Below are 21,870 nucleotides of genomic sequence, written 5' to 3' on the forward strand. Positions count from 1 at the left end.
GTGAATGGCTACGCTGACGGGTATATGCTCTGATATATATTTCAGATAAGACGTTTGCTGCTGGTTCAATGGTGCAAGGAGAGCCTCAAAATCAAAAACGATGAAATGGGGATATGCTCTGAATTCTTTCTTAAATAACCTGTTAACCTTGGGAGGATTTTCACACTCCCATGTAGTAACCAGGTTGTAGCCTAAATTCCGAATGTGGTCCTCTTTGAATTTTGTACGATTGAAATTATTTTTATCTGCGTTGGTTGGCTGTGGTTGACATTGGCATCCATGCCATTTACAGCCGTGATATTTGTATACTGTCTCAGTATGAGTATCATAAACGTCGATCTTGTATACAGTCTTACTACCATCGCGTATCACAAGCTCTCCTCCATGTCCACAAAGCGCGTGGTGGATGTGTCAGCCTGTTTGCTCTGACATGGCTTCAATCCATTGGCATGCCGCGTAACTGAAACCCTTATCGGGATAGAATACCTTTTCAGAGCTACTCTGCATGCGCTCGATCTTTTCACCTTTGCAAATGATCTTTGTCTTGATGTCTTCGCATTTGTTATTCTTGTGTCGTGTGAGATTTTCGGATCTGGTAAATCTTTGTGTACAAACCTCGCATTGCCAATGCTGCGTCAATACATCCATCTTCTTGATATAGAAACAATGACCCTGCAGCATACCAATATTGATCGTGTCTAAGTCTTTTTTGTATTGATTTAGACAGAGAAAGACTTGGCAGGAGGTTATAAGGACAGACTTGATACAGCGGAAGTTGAGTTTATAGATCTAACACAGTCTAGATCAGATTGGAAGAGGGCCATTAATATATCTGCATTAATATATATATTTATGCAGAAGGTGTGAGATAGCGAGACAAAAAGCACTGGAAAAAAGGTTGAAATATATAATATAGCATTTCGTCATTTTTTTATTATTATAAGTTTATTTTCGTTATCGAGAGAATGTCTTCGAAATGAAGAAGAAAAATCGGAAAGAGGTTATGGATGACCAACATCTCTCATGTTTTTTCCAATTTTAATTGCTTTTGGCATTTTTATATTCTAATATAACAAATATTTTCACAAAACAACAATGAGAGTTGAATAGAATCATTTTCACGATTATTACATTTCCTGCTTTTTTTATCCATATTTCACCCTCAACCCCCTGACGTGAGAAAAAATATCATCATATCAGAAACAAATGATTAGAGAATTATTTATTTTGCTTTATTATTACAGAGCATTCTTATGCAGAAAATGTGTTGAATAAAAGAGTTCACTTTAAATAACTAACATATCATTAACATATTCTCTTTTAATTTCTTGTAAAAAATCACAGGTCGAAAGAAAAAACTTTGTTAACAAATATCTCTGAATAATTTTTTCATGAAATTTTTGGTTGCCTACTCTTCTTAAAAGGGATCTGTCTCAAAAATACATTAGATGACGTCATGAAATTTTCGTTTTTGGCTTCATGAGTATTTGATCTCTAATTGTGTGTCTCATTTTAATTTTTGGTCAGGGGATTTGGATGCAAAAGTGATTGAAAGAAGAAGAAAAAAAAATTAGGTATTATTTTCATGAACTTTTAGATATTTTAAGTCATATTTTCAAAACGATTAAATTTAGACTATGCTAAACATGTGAACATATTTTTTTTCCTGAAAACTTGTATACTTTTGAGACTAATCCCTTCATAGTTGGCCACACCTACTGTTTTAGATTTTCGACTATATTTTTAATCTGTTACAACAATTTTTTTTCCGTCATATTGTAGAACAAACTTTTGTTAACAAGTACATGTATACTTTTATAATGTTTTTTTAGAAGAAAAGTTGAAAAAAAAGCTTTATACAGAAGAGGTGTAATTTACCATACCGCTACCTTAACCTACTTTCAGAAACATTTGAACAAGCTTTATACTATATATGCTTTATTATCTTTGTTATCAGTTGTAAACAACCTACAGTACAGTGTGAATGTAATCTACCGTGGACGCGAAACTCGCATGAATAGTTACACACAACAATAACATTGCGATAGCTTTTGTTTTTTAAGAAAATAATTGCCTCGCTGATAAACAATGACCCCACGTGATCGATTGTTTAATCCCAATAGGTTGCAAGATCAATTTTAGCAATCTATTTTGCGCGAACTCTATTGAAATTCTTAATTGCAGTAATTAAATATAAAAGTTTAGATCGCATTTTAAAAGTTTAAAAACGAAAAGCGGCAATAGAAATGTTTTTTAAGATCGCATTTTAAAAGTTTAAACACGAAAAGCGGCGATAGAAATGCTCTTTTAGATCGCATTTTAAAAGTTTATAAGCGAAAAGCGGCCATAGAAATTTTTTTTAGATCAGATTTTAAAAGTTTATAAGCGAAAAGCGACGATAGAAATGTTTTTTTAGATCGTATTTTAAAAGTTTAAAAACTGAAAAGCGGCGATAGAAAAGATTTTTTAGATCGCATTTTAAAAGTTTAAAAAAAAAGAACAGCGATAGAAATGTTTTTTTAGATTGCATTTTAAAAGTTTAAAAACGAAATGCGGCGATAGAAATGTTTTTATTTGTTTCAATAAAAAAGTATGCGGAAGGATTATTTTACGTTGTTTGTTAAGAAGGAAATGTTTTCATCGAGATATGTAGATATTGTATTAATTTCAGAATATACACCATTTGTTCTACAAAAATAAACTGTAGTTGTATTCTTTTAATAAAAAAACACGCGAGTCATTTAATAGTAGTGAACAATGCTTCTCATATGTTTTTTAAATTAAATGAGCTGGAATCTTTTCAAGTAATTAAGTCAACAATACATTCTCGCACAATGTATTATAAAACTTTGCGAAAGATTTTTATTATTTAATTACTTCACGCTAATACTTAAGGGAATAGCTTATCAATACATTTACACAATGCATCTCGCTATTACAAGAAATATAATTGCTTTGATATTTCTACGCGAGCGCATTGTTTTTTAACACGCAAATATAAACTCGCAAAACCCTTAAGGGATTTAAATAACAAAAAACAAACGACTGCCATCCTCCACGCAAAGGTGTGATATTAGCGTGTACGCGGTAGATTACATTCAGACTGTACTGTAATGATGGTCCTTATGTTCCTGTTTAAATAAATAAATTAATTTCCTTTTTCTTCCTTTTCTCATAATTAATTTCTGTCACACCATAATTTTTGTAAAAGTTTGCTGGGATTTAATTTCTAGTTCACAAAAGTGTAAATTAGTTTCAATTATTTCTGGCATTTTGTTTTTAGAAGTGTAAAAATGTTTAGTAAAGAAATTGTTCTTGTTGCAGCGGGTTCCTTGGTTGCAGGTAGTTTGTTCGGATATTTGATTTCATCAAGGTGGTGTGGGAAGAAATCTTTCCAAACCATCTTCAAGTCATATGAAGATAACAACCCAATTGTTCATTATGTTACCGAAAACTCTTTAAGGGAACCCAAGATTTTAGAAGAACTGCGAGTGTACACCCAACAAAATGTTGCAATGTCGTTGATGTTGACAGATCCTTTACAAGCACAGTTTTTCCGCTTACTCCTCAATATGCTGGATGCTAAGAAGTGCATTGAGGTTGGAACATATACAGGGTATAATGCTCTGAATTGTGCACTTGCCCTTCCATCCGATGGTATGGTGTATGCATTAGATATCAGCGAAGAATATGTGAATCATGGAAAACCATTTTTTGAGAAGGCAAATGTAGCAGAAAAAATTGATATTAGAATAGCACCTGCTGGGGAAACAATGGACCAATTAATCAGTCAGGGTCATGCCGGCACATTTGATTTTGTTTACATTGATGCCGACAAACCAGGATATGACATGTACTACGAAAAAGGTTTGATGCTTGTTCGAAAAGGTGGTCTTATTGTTCTTGATAACATGTTGCAGCATGGGAAAGTTGTCCAAAGCAAAGAAACGTGGAATATCTCTACTCAATCCATTGATAAGTTGAACAAAAAAATCAAATCTGATAATCGTGTTCAAATTTCTTTCTTTAATTTGGGTGATGGTGTTACATTTTGTCGAAAACTTTGAACATGCAGTGTGACTTAAAAATTTTTTTAAATTTTGGTAGCACAAAGGATTTTTTTAATTAGAACTATATGTTGTAATATTTAAATCAATATTAATAATAAATCAATACACATTAAATAATAGAAAATAAATGTTTATACAATTTCAACATCTAAAAATCTGTAATTAACCAAATTGACCAAAACAACACAGATTCAAATCCAAGTGCTCTGAAATTTGTTGCATAGAGATGTATAGAGATGTATAAAGATGTATGCTAGCTTTCTGGCTGAATTATGAAAAAAAAAAGTAGATTTAACTTAAACTATTCTGCAAAGTATCTAATTCAGTTTATGTTTTTTTTGCTTAATTAGTGTGGATCATCTGTGCTCTTTTTAATTAATGCAAATTATTCAACATGTTTTCTTACTACAAGGGTTTCATCAACAAACAAAATATGTGACCAAGGAAATGGGTTTTTACAGCAAAGAGCTTTGGCTGTAGTAAGTCTAATAATTAATTCTGAGTGTTCTAAATGCTCCTAGTGAATAGCCCTTCAAAGAGTTCATCCAGATTCGATTCTGACTTTCTCTAAATTACGAAAGAAATGGTAATTTGAGGATTTAAAGCATTTAGAGCCAAATCTCATGTACCGAAGAAATAGCCCCATACTATTTATTTTTCTCGTTTATAAATGTTAATTAGCATTTAGGACAAAAGAAGAAGATATATTGCTTAGTTAGTTAGTTAGTGGCAGAAACAGTCAGTTTTTTTATAGCGTAACTTTTTGTTTCTAGCCCTTCTTAAGTTTTTTGCTGTTTTAGAAATATGCAAATTATAGTGGAAAAAGATCATGTCATTATTCATTTACTACCACACCAGGGCTTTGTGACTTATTTTGTGCACACCACACTGCATAAGTTGTGGCAGTAACCCTTTTAAAATTTCACATATAATTTCTCTTATACCCTTTGCATTACGATTTAATAGCGAAATACTATTATTTTTCACTAAAAATGTCTTGTTTCAAAAATTCCTCTTTAAACTTAAATGTTGTGAATAATTAATTATTCTTCCAAATATAGTTCCAGTCCTATGCGCTTGTGAAATTATGCAGAAAGAAATGACATAATTATTAAAGAGAAACGTTAATAACAACACTTACTTACTAGATGGCTCATAATATAGAATTTTACGACGATCTTTATAGTACTGCATTACGCTAGCTTCAACTTTTGATAGCATTTTCCTTTTTTTTAATTTTTTAAACATGCTTGGAAATCATGCAACTATGATACAGTGTGTGGAAATATTTTTACTTTAAATATTTTTTTTTCAACAGCCTATAGTTTGACAAATACGAATGAACAAAAAATTCCGCACACCCTTTTAACTTGGTTAACTCAAAGTTCATTTATAAACAGAAACTATTGAAAAAATCATTAGGTTGTAAAAAGTTAGAGCTCGTAAAAATCGAATTTGTTTTGGATACATTTTTAATTATAAAAATTCTGCTGACTTAGCAATTTAGATAATATAGCAAGCCAATTTTGGAGATATAGTAAAGAAAAACTTTTATACATAAACACTGAGTAAATAATGCAGCTGTTTGGACAGCTAAAAAGGGTTACTGCCATCTTAACACGCATTTCCTGTGTGCGAACTCATAATTTTTTCAAATCTTGAGATTCATTCATGCTTACAACAAATTACTTCAAACTTTACTGCTTTTTTTCTTAACATTCATACACAAATTAATAATGGAATATCAAAATTGGTGTGGTAAAAAAAAATTAAAACGGGCATGTTATTTCTTGTACGCTGTTAGATTTCTGTGTGCACGCTCATTACCATGCAGGCAAAGCAGTACATAGGAGTTGCTATTTTGGTGTGGGAACATTTTATAGACCATTCATTAATTGAATATATTTGGTCTAACATTGCTGGAATACTTAATTCACTAGGTGAATAAAAGAAAAAATATGTTTAAGCTATATCCAGAAGAATATGGTTTTTAAGAATATCGGGTTGGGATTTCTGGTTAAAAAAAATAGGTCTATTCCTTATAACAATAGAGAAATAAGAATAATGACCAGCCTGGTTAAAATTTGGGTATTCTTATAAATAAAACAAGTGTGTAAGACTTTTATGCTTTTTAACTTTCTTGTGAAAACGTGTTAGGTATTTTTTATTATTTATGAATTCACCGCTAATGTAATCAAAAGATAAAAATTGAGAAAGCCCTAATTGGAGTGAGAATCATGTTCAGTAATGTTTTATTCTTTGCAAGGGAAAGAAATCAATTCTTCTTGACAATAAATCAATCAACGAGAAAATATATGGTTAACTTTTTGGGAGCCACATTTAAATTTTTTTGCTTGGCTAGTACGCTGGAAACATAGATTATTTTGACATTCGGTTAACTTTATTCAGGGTTTTTGTATAGATTTGTTTTCGTGAATTTTTGACAGGTTCACAGAAATAGGTGCCCACAAAACAATCCATTTCTGTCAATTCTACAAATGTATATGCAGGTAATAAGTTTATAACAATTGATTTCTGACGACTACTCTCTCTTTCTTGTATCTTTTTAATTTTTGTTTTGTTTGTCCTTGTTTTCAACACTTCAATTAAACTTAATTCTCAACTAATTTGTAAATGTAAGTTGGTATGTTTTGTGGGAATATGTCAAGCTCCTAGCAGAAGATTTTATATAGTCTTGCAAGATTTGAAACCCTGTTATATTTATTTTTATTGTTTAATTTCATTATCACAGTTTTATCTTAATTTCTTGATCAACTGTAAGTGTTGGAACAAATCGTAAAAATCATTTGCACTATGTCAATAAATAGCAGTATACATGAAATTTTTATTTTCATTAAGGCAAAGATGTTATATACATGCAAAAATAATTCCTAAAATAATTTTTTCTTCTCGATGCTTTTGGAAAAAGAGAGGAGAAACGTCCTTAGTAATTGTTTGTAACTAAATTACTAGCTTTTTCAGGATTAAGGTGTGCTTTTGATAACAAATGCTAAATGTTGAATTTTGTAAATACCCAGAGGATATCTAAAACACTACATGTGCTTTTTGCTGCAGTGCTAAAATCTTCTAAAAACAGTTATACTTCAGATACATCACAGATCAAATATTTGAAGAGATGTTCCTTAAAATTTGTACATACAGGGAAGAAGATGCTGAGCGTACCATAATTAATTTTCACAAATTTTGTTGGCTTTGACACTTTATTAGATTATTTTTGCATAAAACGTCCTGGCAAAATGTAAACATAAAAAAATCATTTTTAACAAAAAAGAATCCTTTGAAAATCACAAAAAATGTAGTTAATTACTATAAATTTTTGTAAATTTCTTTTAAAAAGGTTCATCTCTGATAATGCATGAGATTTTGATTCATTCCCTATGACTATAACAATTGTTTTACATATTGTTTTTATTAATGGTTTATCAATTTTAAATTGTTCTGTATTGTTTAATTTACAGCTATTTATTTTCAGAAGTATTAAAATGTTGAGTAAAGAAATTGCTATTGTGACAGCTGGTTCCTTGATTGCAGGTGGCTTGTTTGGATATTTTATTTCATCAAGGTGGTGTGGGAAGAAATCTTTCCAAACTATCTTCAAGTCATAGGAAAATAACAACCCAATTGTTCATTATGTTACTGAAAACTCTTTAAGGGAACCCAAAATTTTAGAAGAACTGCGAGTGTACACCCAACAAAATGTTGCAATGTCGTTGATGTTGACAGATCCTTTACAAGCACAGTTTTTCCGCTTACTCCTCAATATGCTGGATGCTAAGAAGTGCATTGAGGTTGGAACATATACTGGGTATAATGCTCTGAATTGTGCACTTACCCTTCCATCAGATGGTATGGTGTATGCATTAGATATCAGCGAAGAATATGTGAATCATGGAAAACCATTTTTTGAGAAGGCAAATGTAGCAGAAAAAATTGATATTAGAATAGCACCTGCTGGGGAAACAATGGACCAATTAATCAGTGAGGGTCATGCTGGCACATTTGATTTTGTTTACATTGATGCCGACAAACCAGGATATGACATGTACTACGAAAAAGGTTTGATGCTTGTTCGAAAGGGTGGTCTTATCGTTCTTGATAACATGTTGCAGCATGGGAAAGTTGTCCAAAGCAAAGAAACGTGGAATATCTCTACTCAATCCATTGATAAGTTAAACAAGAAAATCAAATCTGATGAACGTGTTCAAGCCTCCTTCTTTAATCTTGGTGATGGAGTTACATTTTGTCGAAAAATTTAAGTATGTTAATGCATTTACATGCATGTCAATTTTTTAATGTTGATTGATAAATAATTTTTGACAATTAATTAGTTTTGTTAAACTATCAACTTCTGAATTTTGAACTTCTGTCATGGCTCTGTTTTATAAGAGTATTATGACAGTTTTAGAACAAAACATATATTCAGACTCTGTACGACAACACAATTTGATGTTCAAGCTTTACAAATGTTTATAGTTTTTCTATCTCAAAGTTATCCTGACATTCTAATTGCATTAATCTACCAGCTGCAGAAGTAAGTGGTAAAAAGTAAGTGATAATTATTCTCCCATACTTAATTGTAGTAGGTCCACCCCCTAACTGTTGTCAGAAATTAAAAGAAAATATTAAACAACAGAAAAATGTTTTGAAACAATGGAACAGAACTGCGCTTTCATTATTCTCTTTTAAAGAACAAGCTCTTTAGTATTCAGTGGAGACTTACAATGATGTGATGAAGAGAAAATGTATTAGTAGGCTATTTAATTTCATAGCATTTTAAACTACTAATTTCGACTTGATGTCTACATCCCCTCTCTTAACAGTTAAAACTCCCCTAAACTCCCTACAATTAGGTATGGGAAAGTAAAATTAATATAATTTTTTTTATTAAATTTATATTTTTATAAAAGAAATACGAATAATGTTGTGGTTTTTTAGTTTACTTTTCTGTGTCACTCTGTGGTTGCAATGAATCTAGGGAAATCATTCATCATTGTCATATTTTATAGCTGACAGAATCGAGACTTTTTTGTGGGCATACTGGGCTTTGCTGAAACAATGGCAATACATCTGGCTGTAATTTTGCTTAAAACTCAGAGGTTGAGCACAGGCTGGCTGGATGTGCTAAAATCTTACTTCTCTTAAAGATCTTTCAGAAAAATTAAGACACAGCGACAAAAAAAAATAGCCAGCATGGCATGCTAGCCTCATGTCTTATTAAGCCAAGTTTCTGGTTAGTTTGGCTGACGTTTTTCGTGTGACTGATTCAGCTTAGCTAATTGAAGTACAGAAATGGCAAATTAAAGAATTCAGGGTTTCAACATTTCTTTAAGAATTTTCTAATTTCAAAAACACAAACTGTTGAGATGTCTTCCCATCTTTTTTATTTATGATTTCTTAATTTTTCTACAGTATACAATTTTACAATGTATAAAAAGGTTCATTGTATAGTGTTTTGGATGTGCTTTGGTATTTTATATTTTTTGACCAATTTATTTTCTTCCTATGCAGGAAAAGACATCAATTCTTTTTACTATAATGTAATGCATGATTTTGAAATAAGTTAATTTATTGCTATACATTAAAGTTATTAAATAGCAATATGGAGAAAATCTTAAGACAAGAATAACACATCACCTTGCCTCCTGTAAGCACACAGGCCTGAAATATTAAAATAGATGCATCTTAATGTAAAAATGCCAACTACCAACAATGTCTATAGTATTATCTAATTCTATCTGTGTCATGTTTATGTCTTTTCCTTGAGCATGTACCTCCAGCTCAACGAGTCTGTTCTTGAAGTAGATTGTTTTAAATACAGCCCAAACAATGATTGATCATTGATTGTTGTTGTCGTTTAAAAGTCGTTTCTAGCAGAAATAAATTTGTCAGCCATGTACCTATGAAAAATACAAACGGCAAGTAGAAACTCTACAAAAAAACTTTTTATTGAGAAATTTGTGACTTTGTGAAGCATACCTTATGCTTCACAAAGTCATAAAATAATGTGCACATGGAAAAATATAAACTATTATAAATTATATTAGAAATAACACTGAAAGTAAATAATTGTCACAAAATCCTATTGTGATGAATTTAGCAATTCATTAGAAAAAAATAAACAAATACAGTATTTTGATAGATTGCTTTTTTGTAATAGACTTCGTAATTTAAATATACTCTTTAAACTAATTTTCATGGCTTTTTTGAATCAGATTACTTCACATGATCATCCTTTTAGGACCATTTTCTCGCTTTTAAAGGGATGAATGCTGTCAGTTGGGTTGACCAGATGATTTTGCAGATATAAAAAAAGGGCAGTGGGAAAGTTTTTCTCTTTGGAAAATGGCACGTAATTAATTGTATCTGCAATTTTTCTAGTCACTTGTTTATATTATAGATGACTTGCTATCTTGATAATTTTTTTTATTATTTTTTTGGCAGGCAAAATAAAGCAATTCAATTGGCTAATAATTCTTTTTAGAAAATCTGGTTTGTTAAAAAAACTATTTGCCTGCCGAAAAAAATGTAAACAAAGTTTATGGAAAGTCATCTATAGCAGTACCATGCTATTAAAATGTTGCATAAAAACACTCTGGGTATTTTTTAAACTTTTAAACAATTTTTTGATAGGCAGAATTAATTTTTGGAACAGTTCTTTAAAAATATTACGGAGCAGTAAATAGGGAGATTTTACAGTGGCTGTTTTTTGTATATTGTCTTTGACTATGAAATAACGTTGATACTGTGTTGGTTCAATTTTTTGTGCTTATTGTGAAATTTTGACATTTAAGTCTGTTAAAGAGGAAGTGGTATTGATAATTTTAGATTCTGAAACTATTTCTGGTGTATTTTTCTACTATTTTTATCTTAGCAAGTTTATTATTTAAATATGGGATATTTCATGACGAGGGCCTTCATTTACCTAAAATTTTATTCTGCTCTTTTAATCTTTATAAAATTTGTTTTCTGATGGTTTAGTTTGTGTGTGTTTTTTTTACTTTTTGATTTTCTGTTATATTTGCAGTGAATTTTTTTGAATTTCAAATTAACGGTATTACACTTGTGCTTCTTTGTCAATAATATCTTTTAACAAACAGCGTTTCTATTTCAGTTTATTTCAAAAAATTGCCAATGTGAAATGACATTTGCTTGCCTCACAGCTGCAAACCTATTTCACAAGCTCATTTAAAAACCACGTCGACAAAAACTTGCTGCTGTGATTTTTACCACATTTCCTCGGTGATTTTCAACATGAATTAGAAAGGCTGACACATTTATATCAACAACTGCTAGACTAAAAAGTTACGGAGGTTTGCTTAACAAAGAAGTAATGAGTTTTACTATTGCTGGTATTCCTGCTAAACGCATCGCTGCTAGTGCTGTTACTGCAGGTATACATTTTCAATTTTGGTATAGCCTAGTTTGCACTTTAGTGGTTATAACATTGCGTCTAATTTTCAAAGGGTTTGTGTGAATATTAACCATAAACAGATGTTTATTTTCGCATGTATGAAAATGAATAGCCAACTAAACGCTTCAATTTGCAAAAATATCAAGCTGCTTCCAAGTGGAAGAAAAAACTTTGTTATTTATTTATATAAAGAGGAAAATATAGGAAACTGTTTGGTTTGGGACCTTATAGGAAATGATAATAATTTAGGCATTATCGTATTGGTCCAAGAAATAAGGCTGGGTGATTGAGTGAACTATGTAACATTTTTCAAAGTAATTTCTAATTTTACTTTCTACCACATGGTTAAATAACCTGAACAAATTAGCAAATGTGTCAAAACTTTTTGATATTTTCACTTTAATAAACCGTGTGGGTATTTTTTTTTTTTTTCGAAATAGATCGCTCCCTACAAGGTCAAAGTCATTCCAAAGCAAATAATCTAATTGTGTGAGAATTGCCAAGTGAATGTGTATGAATCAAATTTACAGGAGTAATTTTTGGCTGGATTATTTGAATATAAACGTTGATGGACATTTGTTGCTTTTTAAGCTCTTGCTGGACTTGGCTGTGGAAAATGTTGGCGTAATTTGGAAAAACACCCAGGAACAGGAAAAAAGATAATAAAATATTCAACTATAGGCGGTATATAACATTTGATTCATTGGTAACGTATACTATCCTTAAGAAGCTGCTAAGGTTTAACTGTTTACTTTTGTACATAGTTATGTTCACTAATTTTTTTAAAGTAACAAATTTACTTTCAATGTTTCTCCAGATATTAAAAATTTTTAAAACTATTTTCTTTAGTGAAAGTAAAGTTGGTGAGGACTAACAACTTTAATAAAGGCCACCTAACTATTGCTTCCAAAGCCTTGACAGTGATTTTAGATAAAAGTATCTAATATGAGGTAATATCCCAACTTTTTTGTGTATTAGGTTTTGTTGGTGGAGTTGTGGGACTTAGTGTTGGTACATGGTATGGCCGCAGAATTGTTTTACTGGCAATGTCGCAGACAATGTATGGCTATTTGATGACAGCAACTTTTCTAAGTGAGTGTAGTGTCACATGTTTCACTTGGACTATACTGAATAAAAACCATTTATTTTCAGCCCAATTTAGCTCTTAAAGACCACTTTACAAGCTAGTTTACTCATTGTAATCATCCCTGTCAAAAAATTACAGGCACTTGGACATATGCCCTTGGTGGAATATGTAGACAACAAATTAGTTAATACTTTCTAGTTTTTCCAAAAGTCTGATGTTTCACGCTATGAAATATTTCAACGTCAAATTTTTTCATTTACTGGTAACGGAAAACGTCAAAGTTTGTTGCTTCTAAAACAAATCTTAATACAACTTTCTCAGCTTCAATGTTTCTATCCTGCATATTGGCTGGCAGTTAGTAGTTAAAGTTGCATAATAATTTTTTTCTTTAAATTTAGATATTCGCTCAGCACTGTCAAACGAGAAAATTAAACTGTTGTCAAACAAGAAGGAGATTGGTGGAGTTCTTGTTAGTTCTATCAGTGGAGGTCTGACAGGAATGATACCTACCATTCTTATGAGTAAGTCACCTTATTTAGGCCATGTTTCCATTAATTTCTGATAGTCAGTCTAATATTTTCTGATACTCAGTCTAATATTTTCTGATAGTCAGTCAGATATTTTTGATAGTTAGCCAAATATATATGTATATATATGTATGTATATATATGTATGTATGTGTATATATGTATATATTTGTATATATATACATATATATATATTTGTGCTTGCTTTGTCTTGTTTTGACATAAAAACAAGTGCATTTGTTGCAGTAAAAATACTATCAGCAGTTATATATGTCGTTCATCTCAACTTTCTGCCACGCTGTAAAATTATTGCCATGTTGTTTCCTCCTATTTTGTCAATGCATTTCGATTTCTTTTATTACAACGGTGGCATTCCCTTCATATTTCCCCCATGCTTTTTCTTGAGTTTCATAACAAATTATTCTTATACTTTCTTAAATGTTATTTAGCACAATATCTTTGAAAGCATTGTCTTCCTCCAAGCTTATAATAAACGAGAATTTGTTTACCCAGATTTGCTTCATTTTCATGCGCGCAAGATATAAATTCAAGCAAGATGTATCAATCTGTAAATTGGTTCTAGTGCAGAATCCCCACATCTCTTTCGCCGCGTGTTTTCACAAGCACTTCCCGACTATTTTAGCATCAATAAAAGTATTGTTCTTTTTCAGAGGCCAGATTGGCGCGTATCGTGACCAGTTTTTCAAGCGGAATTTTTGTTGGTTTTCTGGGTAAGTTCAGTTGTGACTGATGTTTGCAATGAGACGGAAGATGCTTTAAAACATTTTTTTTTGGTAATTTCTTTGTCTTTCCAGGTAGCGCCACTTAATTTCTGTAGATGTTATTTTGACTAATTAAGCGTATAGGTGAAACTTGTCCATCAATAATTTAATGAACCGATTATTTAGCAATTCAATTTCGACAATTGTTTTTAATCGTGTTTTTACCCGGTCAAATAAAAAAAATCGTTTTGAAAAGCATACAGGATTTGTTCATCTTCATTTTAGGTCAGTTTCTTTACGACAGAGCGTGCGTGATGAGATTGGAATTTTTGTTACGTCAAACCTATCCAAACTTGATCGAGCAACATCAAGAAGCGGAAGAATACATGGACGACCAACAGATCAGCAATGTCAATTACACTGGTCCAATCCGAGTAAGTTTTAAACCTGTGAAACAATTATTCAAAAATTAAATTCAGGGGGAATTTACACCTGGCTTTGAACTTTTTTCTTTCTTATTATTTAATCTTGCATCGTCAATCGCGATTTTTCTACACGCGAATTTTTCTTACTTGCACAATGTATTTAATCTGGTTGTAACTTTAATTTTATTTTCAACTCTTTTACTGTGGCTTATTTTTGTCTCTTCGTGTTTTATTTCATTTTGATTTTGTATTATTATTTTTTTGAAGGGTAACCCCGCTTGGTTAGATTATGCAATTTCGATTTGGGGCGATCTTGGTCGAAAATAACGAGCCTTCGAAACATTCAAACCTTAAAACCGAGAATAGGTGGCTGATACGAAAAAATCTTGTAAGCGCGAAACACGAAAATGGGAAAGGCTTGTTGTGCACAATAACGAAGAAGAGATTTTAAAATAATAGAGACTTTCTGAATTATATTTTTTATGTAACGTGATATTTTCTTAAACTTACAAGAATAAGAGCAAAATATGTAACACATGTAAAATGTTGCACTTACAATTATCTATCAACCTTATACATACCTTTTTAAACTTGCAAATGGGTTTCAAAGTTAATTAAATTTTATATTTTTTTAGCAAAGTGTCGGTTTGTTATGAGGCAATATGTATAATTTATTACTATCTCGCTTGTGAGGATAGTATTGGTTTTTAACTCCTAACTGACTATGTCCCAAATGGTCAATTGCAACGTCATCAACGAGCTTTCCTGCGCAAAGTTTTATTTTAAAAAAACATCTCCTGGGCAGATTCGAACCAGCACCGCAGCAGAACACTGCAGCTAAGTGCAACGTCCTAACTAACTGAGCTATCGTGACAGAACTAATTGTGAATGTTAAATATTTAATTAAAGTTGCTCACCTTTATGTTAATCAATAAAAAACATTATTTATTTCTACCACTGTTTCATTCTTTGAACAAAGTAATTTCAAACATTTTTAATCACAACACGGTAAATTTCAAAGGGAAAAGAGGTATGATGCAGAAATATTAAAATATACGCTTTTTGATAAAGGTGAAGGGAGGGGGATTTAGGGAATTTTCTTTCGTTTGTTAATTTATGAGCGAAGCAAACCCATGCAATATTTTGTCATAAAAAAATAGGCGATTGGAAAGCATTTTAATTACTGTCCGATTGCGTATTCGCCCATCTCAGCATTTTTAAAATGCGGTAAAATTCCTGTGTGCAAAATAAAAAAGGAATGACGATTCTGTTGTGCAAAAAACAGAAACAACATTTGGGCAGATTAGCAACAAATGCTATTGCTTCTGATACAAATGTTTCCGTGGATTACAAGCTGAAAGTAAACATTAACATTACTTTGGTTTCTTTACCTAATTGTTAAAAAACACCCTAACAACATGGATTTATGTTCGCGTTGATTAATGATCGCGGTGTCTAACAACGGACAATTCTTTCGCATGTGGATTAACACTTCCGCAAAGTGTTCAAAATACTAAACACAACGTTCAGGTCATTGAGCGGGTGCATTTCTTTTTAAAACACAGTTTTTCAAAATACTACAAATGATAAATCTAAGAAGAATAGGACAATCATTATTCAAACTAAAATAACACATTTTTTATAGCAATAAAAGAGACAAATTCGCTTAAAAACGATACAAAGTAAATGTGTAACAAACGTATTTAAGAATTACTATAAATGCTAAACTAAATACAAAGTATCATAAAGCCAAGTTATGGGCAATACCGCGTAGGTAATTCATGATACGACGATTGGAGTAGTCATTTACGATATGCAAAATTCTGGCGTTATTGTCAAGATATCGTCTTTGTCGAGGTGGAGCAGGATGTACTCCAAGATGTTGAAGTATCGAAACACGAACAATAGACTCCGCCTTTTTTTAATGAACCCAAGAATTTCCAGAAATTCGAGTGACAAGATGTTAAATGTCCATGGAAGCTTAGGTGCCATCCCTCAACGCTATTGTTTGTTCTTGGCAATTCTTCTTTATTTCTATGGAACGTGTTTTAAAGATCGATGCTAAACATAGGTGGTCGACGAGGTGCATTGTGCCTGAATATGCCAATGTATGTGTTTTCAAAATATTCCAGAAGGTCATCTCTATCCCCGTCGAAATTGTTACAAATTTCGTCGCATAGCTCATCATAACTATTGATGATGTCATTTGGTTGTACAAATGCGAGCGCACAAATCATTCGAAGATAAAGTGAAAATTCGTCATCTTCTTGATACCGTAGTTGCATCCCTAGCCCTTGTATATGTTTTCATACATTTGAGCAGAGATGGTAAAAACAACCTTTAACATATATCTGCTGGTTCACGGTACGAATTGCATTAATCGCACTTCACTCGAACATGTACAGTATACAACTGAAAAAATATTTCAGGGCACACTTTAAAAGTTTCATCAGCGTACCAAAATTCTGACTCAGACAGCAACTGCAACCCTTGCCGTGAAGCGAATATGAATAATTGATTGACATCCTCCACTCCACTATCGTATAAAAGAAATTGCTCTCCATTCTTTGAAAGTGGAGGCAAACCTCTTTCTTGGCGGTTTACACGGATACTTCTGCGCATCGTCTCCATTGATGGCAAGTTAACACCATCACTTTCAGATATGTTTCTGAGTTCTAAAGCTAGGATTTGCTGGCTTGTATCAGTCGAGTCATCCGCTTTCCGTGTAATAGCGGGTTTAACTTTTGCCACTTAGCAACTGGTTTCAGACGGGGGATGAATATGCTTATTTGTCTGTTCAATTAAATCACAAAAGCTTTATGTCAGATCTCTCTGGAAAACCCTCGGAAGCAGCAGCATGGACGAGTCAACTCTATCTCCTGTTCTTATTGTAAGGGTTCCCATAATTCTAACAGGTGTACCGTAGTTACAGACGTCACAGCAAGGAAGCAAATCATTCGTGCTAAAAACAGATGTTTTAATTGTTTAAAATCCGGACATCTCGTTAGAAATTGCAACTCTAAAAACACGTGCTTTAAGTGCAAGGGAACACATCATATCTCCCTCAGCATCACATGCTAACGGTGGAGGAGAGCGAAACAAAAATAACAACGATGGACAGGTTACGTTCAAACTATCCTTGGTTGGACTCTTAACGGAAATGTGCGGGCATCTTCTTCGACTGTTAACGTTGCACACGTTTTACTTTTGCATGACGTGCACGAACCGTCAACTGATAATCTTAAGAAATTTTGGCAAGTCGAGGACATAAATGAAGTAGATACTACGTTTAACATAGGTAAATTCAGCGAAAAAATTGATTTCGATGGAGAAAGATATTCCGTCCCATTACCATGGAAACAAGATCATAAACAGATACCGGACAATTTCCAAAACAGCCGAAATCGGTTAACATCAGTCTTCCGCCAACTTAAGGCTAAGCCCGAACTTCTGCAACAATACGACGACATCATTAAACAGCTAAAACGTGACGGTATCATCGAGCAGGTGACAGAGCCGCCACCGCCGCCAGTTCAAGTCCATTACTTGCCCCATCATTACGTCTTAAAGGAAGATAAGTCCACAACCAAGATACGCATTGTTTACGATGCTTCTTCAAATTCTCCGTCACTCAACGATTGCTTGGAAAAGGGTCCTTCTCTCGGAATGAACGCTTCACAGTTCCTTTTAGCTGCATCAATTATAAAGCACTTGGAGAAATACCAAAGTGCCGACCCTGACTTTGTGCTAGCTTTCTTAGAAAACCTTTATGTCGACGACAGCATTGGCGAAGGAGATACCAGCGATCAGGTGTTCACATTTTACCAAAAGGCAAAAGCACGGCTTAAGAAAGCTGGTTTAATCTTACGAAAATTGCGTTCTAACAGTTCAACTCTCCAAGCGCAAATCTCCAAATTCGAAATCGAGGACCCAGCTCCTCCCGATGAAAAAATCTTGGGCATCACATGGGATACGGCCAATGACGAAATGGAAATAGACCTGTCAAGAAAAAAACAGTTAGCTTAATCCGACGTCCTTCTAACTAAACGCAACATCCTAAAAATCATCGCATCGATTTACGACCCAATCGGTTTGGTTTCGCCCCTCGTTGTACCGTTTAGGGAATTCTTTCAGAAGTTATGCACAACCGTAAACGATTGGGACACTGAGGTTAGTGAGGAATTAAAGGACGAATGGAATTCGTTAATAGAGTTATTTTCAATCTCGTTGAAATATCGATTGCAACGTTATTACTTCGCTAACTATCCTTTAAGTGATTTGAAAGACATCACCCTGCATGGGTTTTGTGATGCAAGTAAAAGATCATACGCTGCTGTTGTCTACATTATTGGAACGTTATCAAGCGGACGCTCTGTTGGACGCATTGTGTGTAGTAAAACAAAAGTATCCCCTCTCAATGAACTGCCTATCCCTAGACTGGAGCTTCTCTCATGCTTACTTCTTTCTTCCTTAATTGCGTGCATTAGTCAGTCGTTAGGTAGCGCCGTTCCAGTAGCTTTGAAATTTTGTTGGAGTGACTCAATTGATGCCCTATGTTGGGTTAGAAATAATAATTTTAGTAAGGAATTTGTTAAGAACAGAGTGACAAAAATTAGGGATTTAACGAAGATCAACTACAATGGCCGGAAGAACCAAATAATAATAAAATAAAAATTACAAGTGTTAATCCCGGGACCGTTGATCCTGGGCAGTCAGTCAAGGATCAACGGCCCAACAGTGTTCCTAATAAATTTTCTACCCTGCATTCTGTACTCTCCCACCAAAACTTAGACACTGTAAAAAATGTTTGTTCTACAAAGCCTGTTCTATCTGATGAATGTCCTCTTATTTGCAAACGGACCGTGGACCTTGAGGATCATCTTCAAGATCAACGGCCCAGCCTTAGACAACGGACTGAGGACGTTGGGGTTCGACCCCAAGGTCAACAATCCTATTTTTCAGGTAGCATAACGAATTCAAGAACTCTACCTATCGAGGAGCTGGTCAACTCCACATCTGTAAACCTACGACGAATATTTGACGTCAAACGATTCAGCTCAATGCACAAACTTTTGCGCGTTACAGCTTACGTGATTAAATTTATTGATTGTCTAAAATCTCCAATTAATGGTAACGTATCGAAACAAACCTTGTTGTCAACTGAAGATCTCGAACATGCAGAACTTTTGTGGGTTAAAACATGTCAAAAGGACTTAACAAGCCGTTTAAATCAGTTAAATAATACTCTTGGGCTTTTTATTGACAAAGATGACATCATCCGCTGCAAAGGACGGCTCCTGCATGCCAACTTGCCGTACGACTCTAAATATCCCATCTTGTTACCTGGTGACTCGTACCTATCAACGTTAATTATACGAAGAGTCCACCAACAAACTTTTCATGCATGTGTGAAACACACGCTTTCGCTGGGGCGGATTTTGGGAACGTTTGGTTCAATCTGTTAAAAGGTCATTAACAAAGGCCTTTCAAAGTAGTATATCTTATGAAGAACTTCAAACAGTGCTATGCGAAATTGAAAGCCTTCTTAACTGTAGGCCTTTAAAGACAATTAATTCTGATATATATCACAACCAAATCTCGGTAGAGGTTAAGGGAAATAGCAAAGCATGGTTTTTTTGTTATGTGGTGTCATTCGTAAAGAGTGAGCCAATGACATAAATTTTTAGGATTTACGTACAGGGCACTTTGATTACACTCATAAGCGCAAGAAATGCACACAAATTTTGGTACTAATTACAAAAATACCACTGGGTTTGTTTACAAAAGAGAACAGCCTCGACGTTGTTTTATGTTGTTCTTACAGGTAGCTTAGCTACCCTATATAGCTACATTAAGGATTAAACTAGCATTTATTACTTAATACTCAGTAAAATAGGTCAAGTTTAAATATTAATTTTTTTCGCTATAGCTAGCTAGACTAAGTATGAAAGGACAAGGCTGAGCTTTTTAGCTGGGTTTAAAATCAAAACTTAAGAGGAAAATTACATCGCAGTTTTTAAAATTATATTACACATACTACAGAACACCTGCGGGAAATCTCATTGTTCATCAAGGTACCCCATATGGGTAATATGGAAGATTTCTTCATAAAAAACCTCAGAAACCTTTTCAAGTGGGTTACTTTCACATTAACAAAAATTGAAAATTTTTAAGATGAACTTTTGCGATTTTGTCATTTATTAGTTTTCAAATTTCTCGCTGGAAATTTATAAGGTTTAAAACCCATGTCGCACAGTAACTTTTTCGTCCTTATCATAATGTGATATACATAAGCTATGGAACAACTTTTGCAGGAAAATAAAAACACATAAATAGAAAAAGGTTGTTATAAAAATAATATAAATTAATTTCAAACCGATTAGTCCCTGCAGCCATTTTGGTGTCAGCAGTATGAAAAACTATGCTAAAACCATAATAAGTAAAAGTCCTATTACTTCAGTAAAAATTGAAATAATGACTTGAAACTTAGTATTATATGTTTTTAGACCAGTTTGATGAAATGAACCCAAAAAATTTTTTTGCTACTATTATAGTTCTTGAGTTCCTGAATTTAGCCATTTTTGGGGACGCCGATAAACCTTTTTTGAAAGCATATTATTTTGACAAGCCATGTGTACAGATAAAATTCAAAGTGATTCTCAGGATTTAAAATAATTCAAACAGATAAAATGTGTCCCAGGTTTAGGACCTGGGACATACCTTATCCAGCTCTATAAATACAAAGTTGTTAGAAGTTATTTTTTTGTCCACCTGGATCTGCAACACGTTTACTTGCACTAATCGCTCAGCCTGGTGCCACTCACAATTAATTTTTAAATATCTACAGGAACTTATTATGCAAAATGAAAAATGCTAAACAACTGTATTTGCTTTGCAGAAGTAACAATAGGCTTCATCATAAGTCCTGTGAATGTTGGTTTATGAAAAATGTATTATACCTTTATGCTATAAGCACTCCACTAGATTTGTAACACATTACACTAAGTGTCCTCCGTATGACACAGTTTACCCTTTACTAAGTCTTAACCTGGACAGAGACTTTACGTCTTCCGGCTCCAAGCGAATATTACTTCTGGCTATACTATCCAAAATTTTGTTATTTCATAAAAGAAACCTGAAAATCTACAAATATTTATTTATGAAAAACAGGTTTCTGTTCGATAAAAGAAACCTGAACATTTGCAGAAATTTATTTATGAAATATAGGTTTCTGTTTGTCGTGACAACATATTTAACCAACATGCAATGCCTTGCACACCTAACTAGCTATATACTCAAGTCTTGACTTTTCACTGTTATGGGAGGTCCAAATTGCTAGCAAGTAGCTATCTTTATTTAAAATGACAGAATGCCTTGAAAAATCTTTTGTATAGCTAGCCTCATAAAACTAATATATTTAGCTCTTGTACTTTATTACTTAATTATTTAATAACAAATGTGCCCCTGAAGTGCTGGCATGGTATTAGCTAGGTAGCTTAAAATCACAAAATAAATATTATCCAGATGTGACCATCCCTCATCATCAGACATCAGAAAGGCGTTTCTGTTCTTTACTTCTCATTCTGGGGTACCTCAAATTCTTGTAA

General features: G+C 33.0%; 4 protein-coding genes across 5 annotated transcripts; all 4 read left to right on the top strand.

The window, feature by feature from the left end:
• Nucleotides 1–3,257: 3,257 nt before the first annotated feature.
• Nucleotides 3,258–4,145, top strand: LOC130621470 (probable caffeoyl-CoA O-methyltransferase 2). The gene has a single exon (XM_057436755.1). It carries the CDS (start codon nt 3,294–3,296, stop codon nt 4,065–4,067), a length of 774 nt encoding a protein of 257 aa, XP_057292738.1. The 5' UTR covers nt 3,258–3,293; the 3' UTR covers nt 4,068–4,145.
• Nucleotides 4,146–5,898: 1,753 nt separating this feature from the next.
• LOC130621286 (probable caffeoyl-CoA O-methyltransferase 2) lies at nt 5,899–9,548 on the top strand. The gene is made up of 4 exons (XM_057436588.1): nt 5,899–5,934; nt 6,518–6,580; nt 7,109–7,249; nt 7,697–9,548. Exons 1-4 carry the CDS (start codon nt 5,899–5,901, stop codon nt 8,345–8,347), a joined length of 891 nt encoding a protein of 296 aa, XP_057292571.1. The 3' UTR covers nt 8,348–9,548.
• Nucleotides 9,549–10,597: 1,049 nt separating this feature from the next.
• LOC130621472 (uncharacterized) lies at nt 10,598–15,217 on the top strand. Of its 2 annotated transcripts, XM_057436756.1 has the most exons (7): nt 10,603–11,482; nt 12,094–12,186; nt 12,481–12,594; nt 12,988–13,110; nt 13,788–13,847; nt 14,124–14,272; nt 14,531–15,217. In XM_057436756.1, the coding sequence occupies exons 1-7, from the start codon at nt 11,422–11,424 to the stop codon at nt 14,588–14,590; spliced, it is 660 nt and encodes a 219-aa protein (XP_057292739.1). In that variant the 5' UTR covers nt 10,603–11,421; the 3' UTR covers nt 14,591–15,217. The 2 variants fall into 2 exon arrangements, with proteins under 2 accessions (XP_057292740.1, XP_057292739.1); XM_057436757.1 differs by lacking the exon at nt 12,094–12,186 and having other exon boundaries at nt 10,598–11,482.
• Nucleotides 15,218–17,120: 1,903 nt separating this feature from the next.
• Nucleotides 17,121–19,728, top strand: LOC130621287 (uncharacterized). Its single transcript, XM_057436589.1, has 5 exons — nt 17,121–17,178; nt 17,272–17,405; nt 17,510–18,279; nt 18,385–18,823; nt 18,880–19,728. Exons 1-5 carry the CDS (start codon nt 17,121–17,123, stop codon nt 19,726–19,728), a joined length of 2,250 nt encoding a protein of 749 aa, XP_057292572.1.
• The last annotated feature ends 2,142 nt before the right edge of the window (nt 19,729–21,870 follow it).

The sequence above is a fragment of the Hydractinia symbiolongicarpus genome, chromosome 12 (genome assembly GCF_029227915.1).
Source record: "Hydractinia symbiolongicarpus strain clone_291-10 chromosome 12, HSymV2.1, whole genome shotgun sequence".
Classification (NCBI taxonomy): Eukaryota; Metazoa; Cnidaria; class Hydrozoa; order Anthoathecata; family Hydractiniidae; genus Hydractinia; species Hydractinia symbiolongicarpus.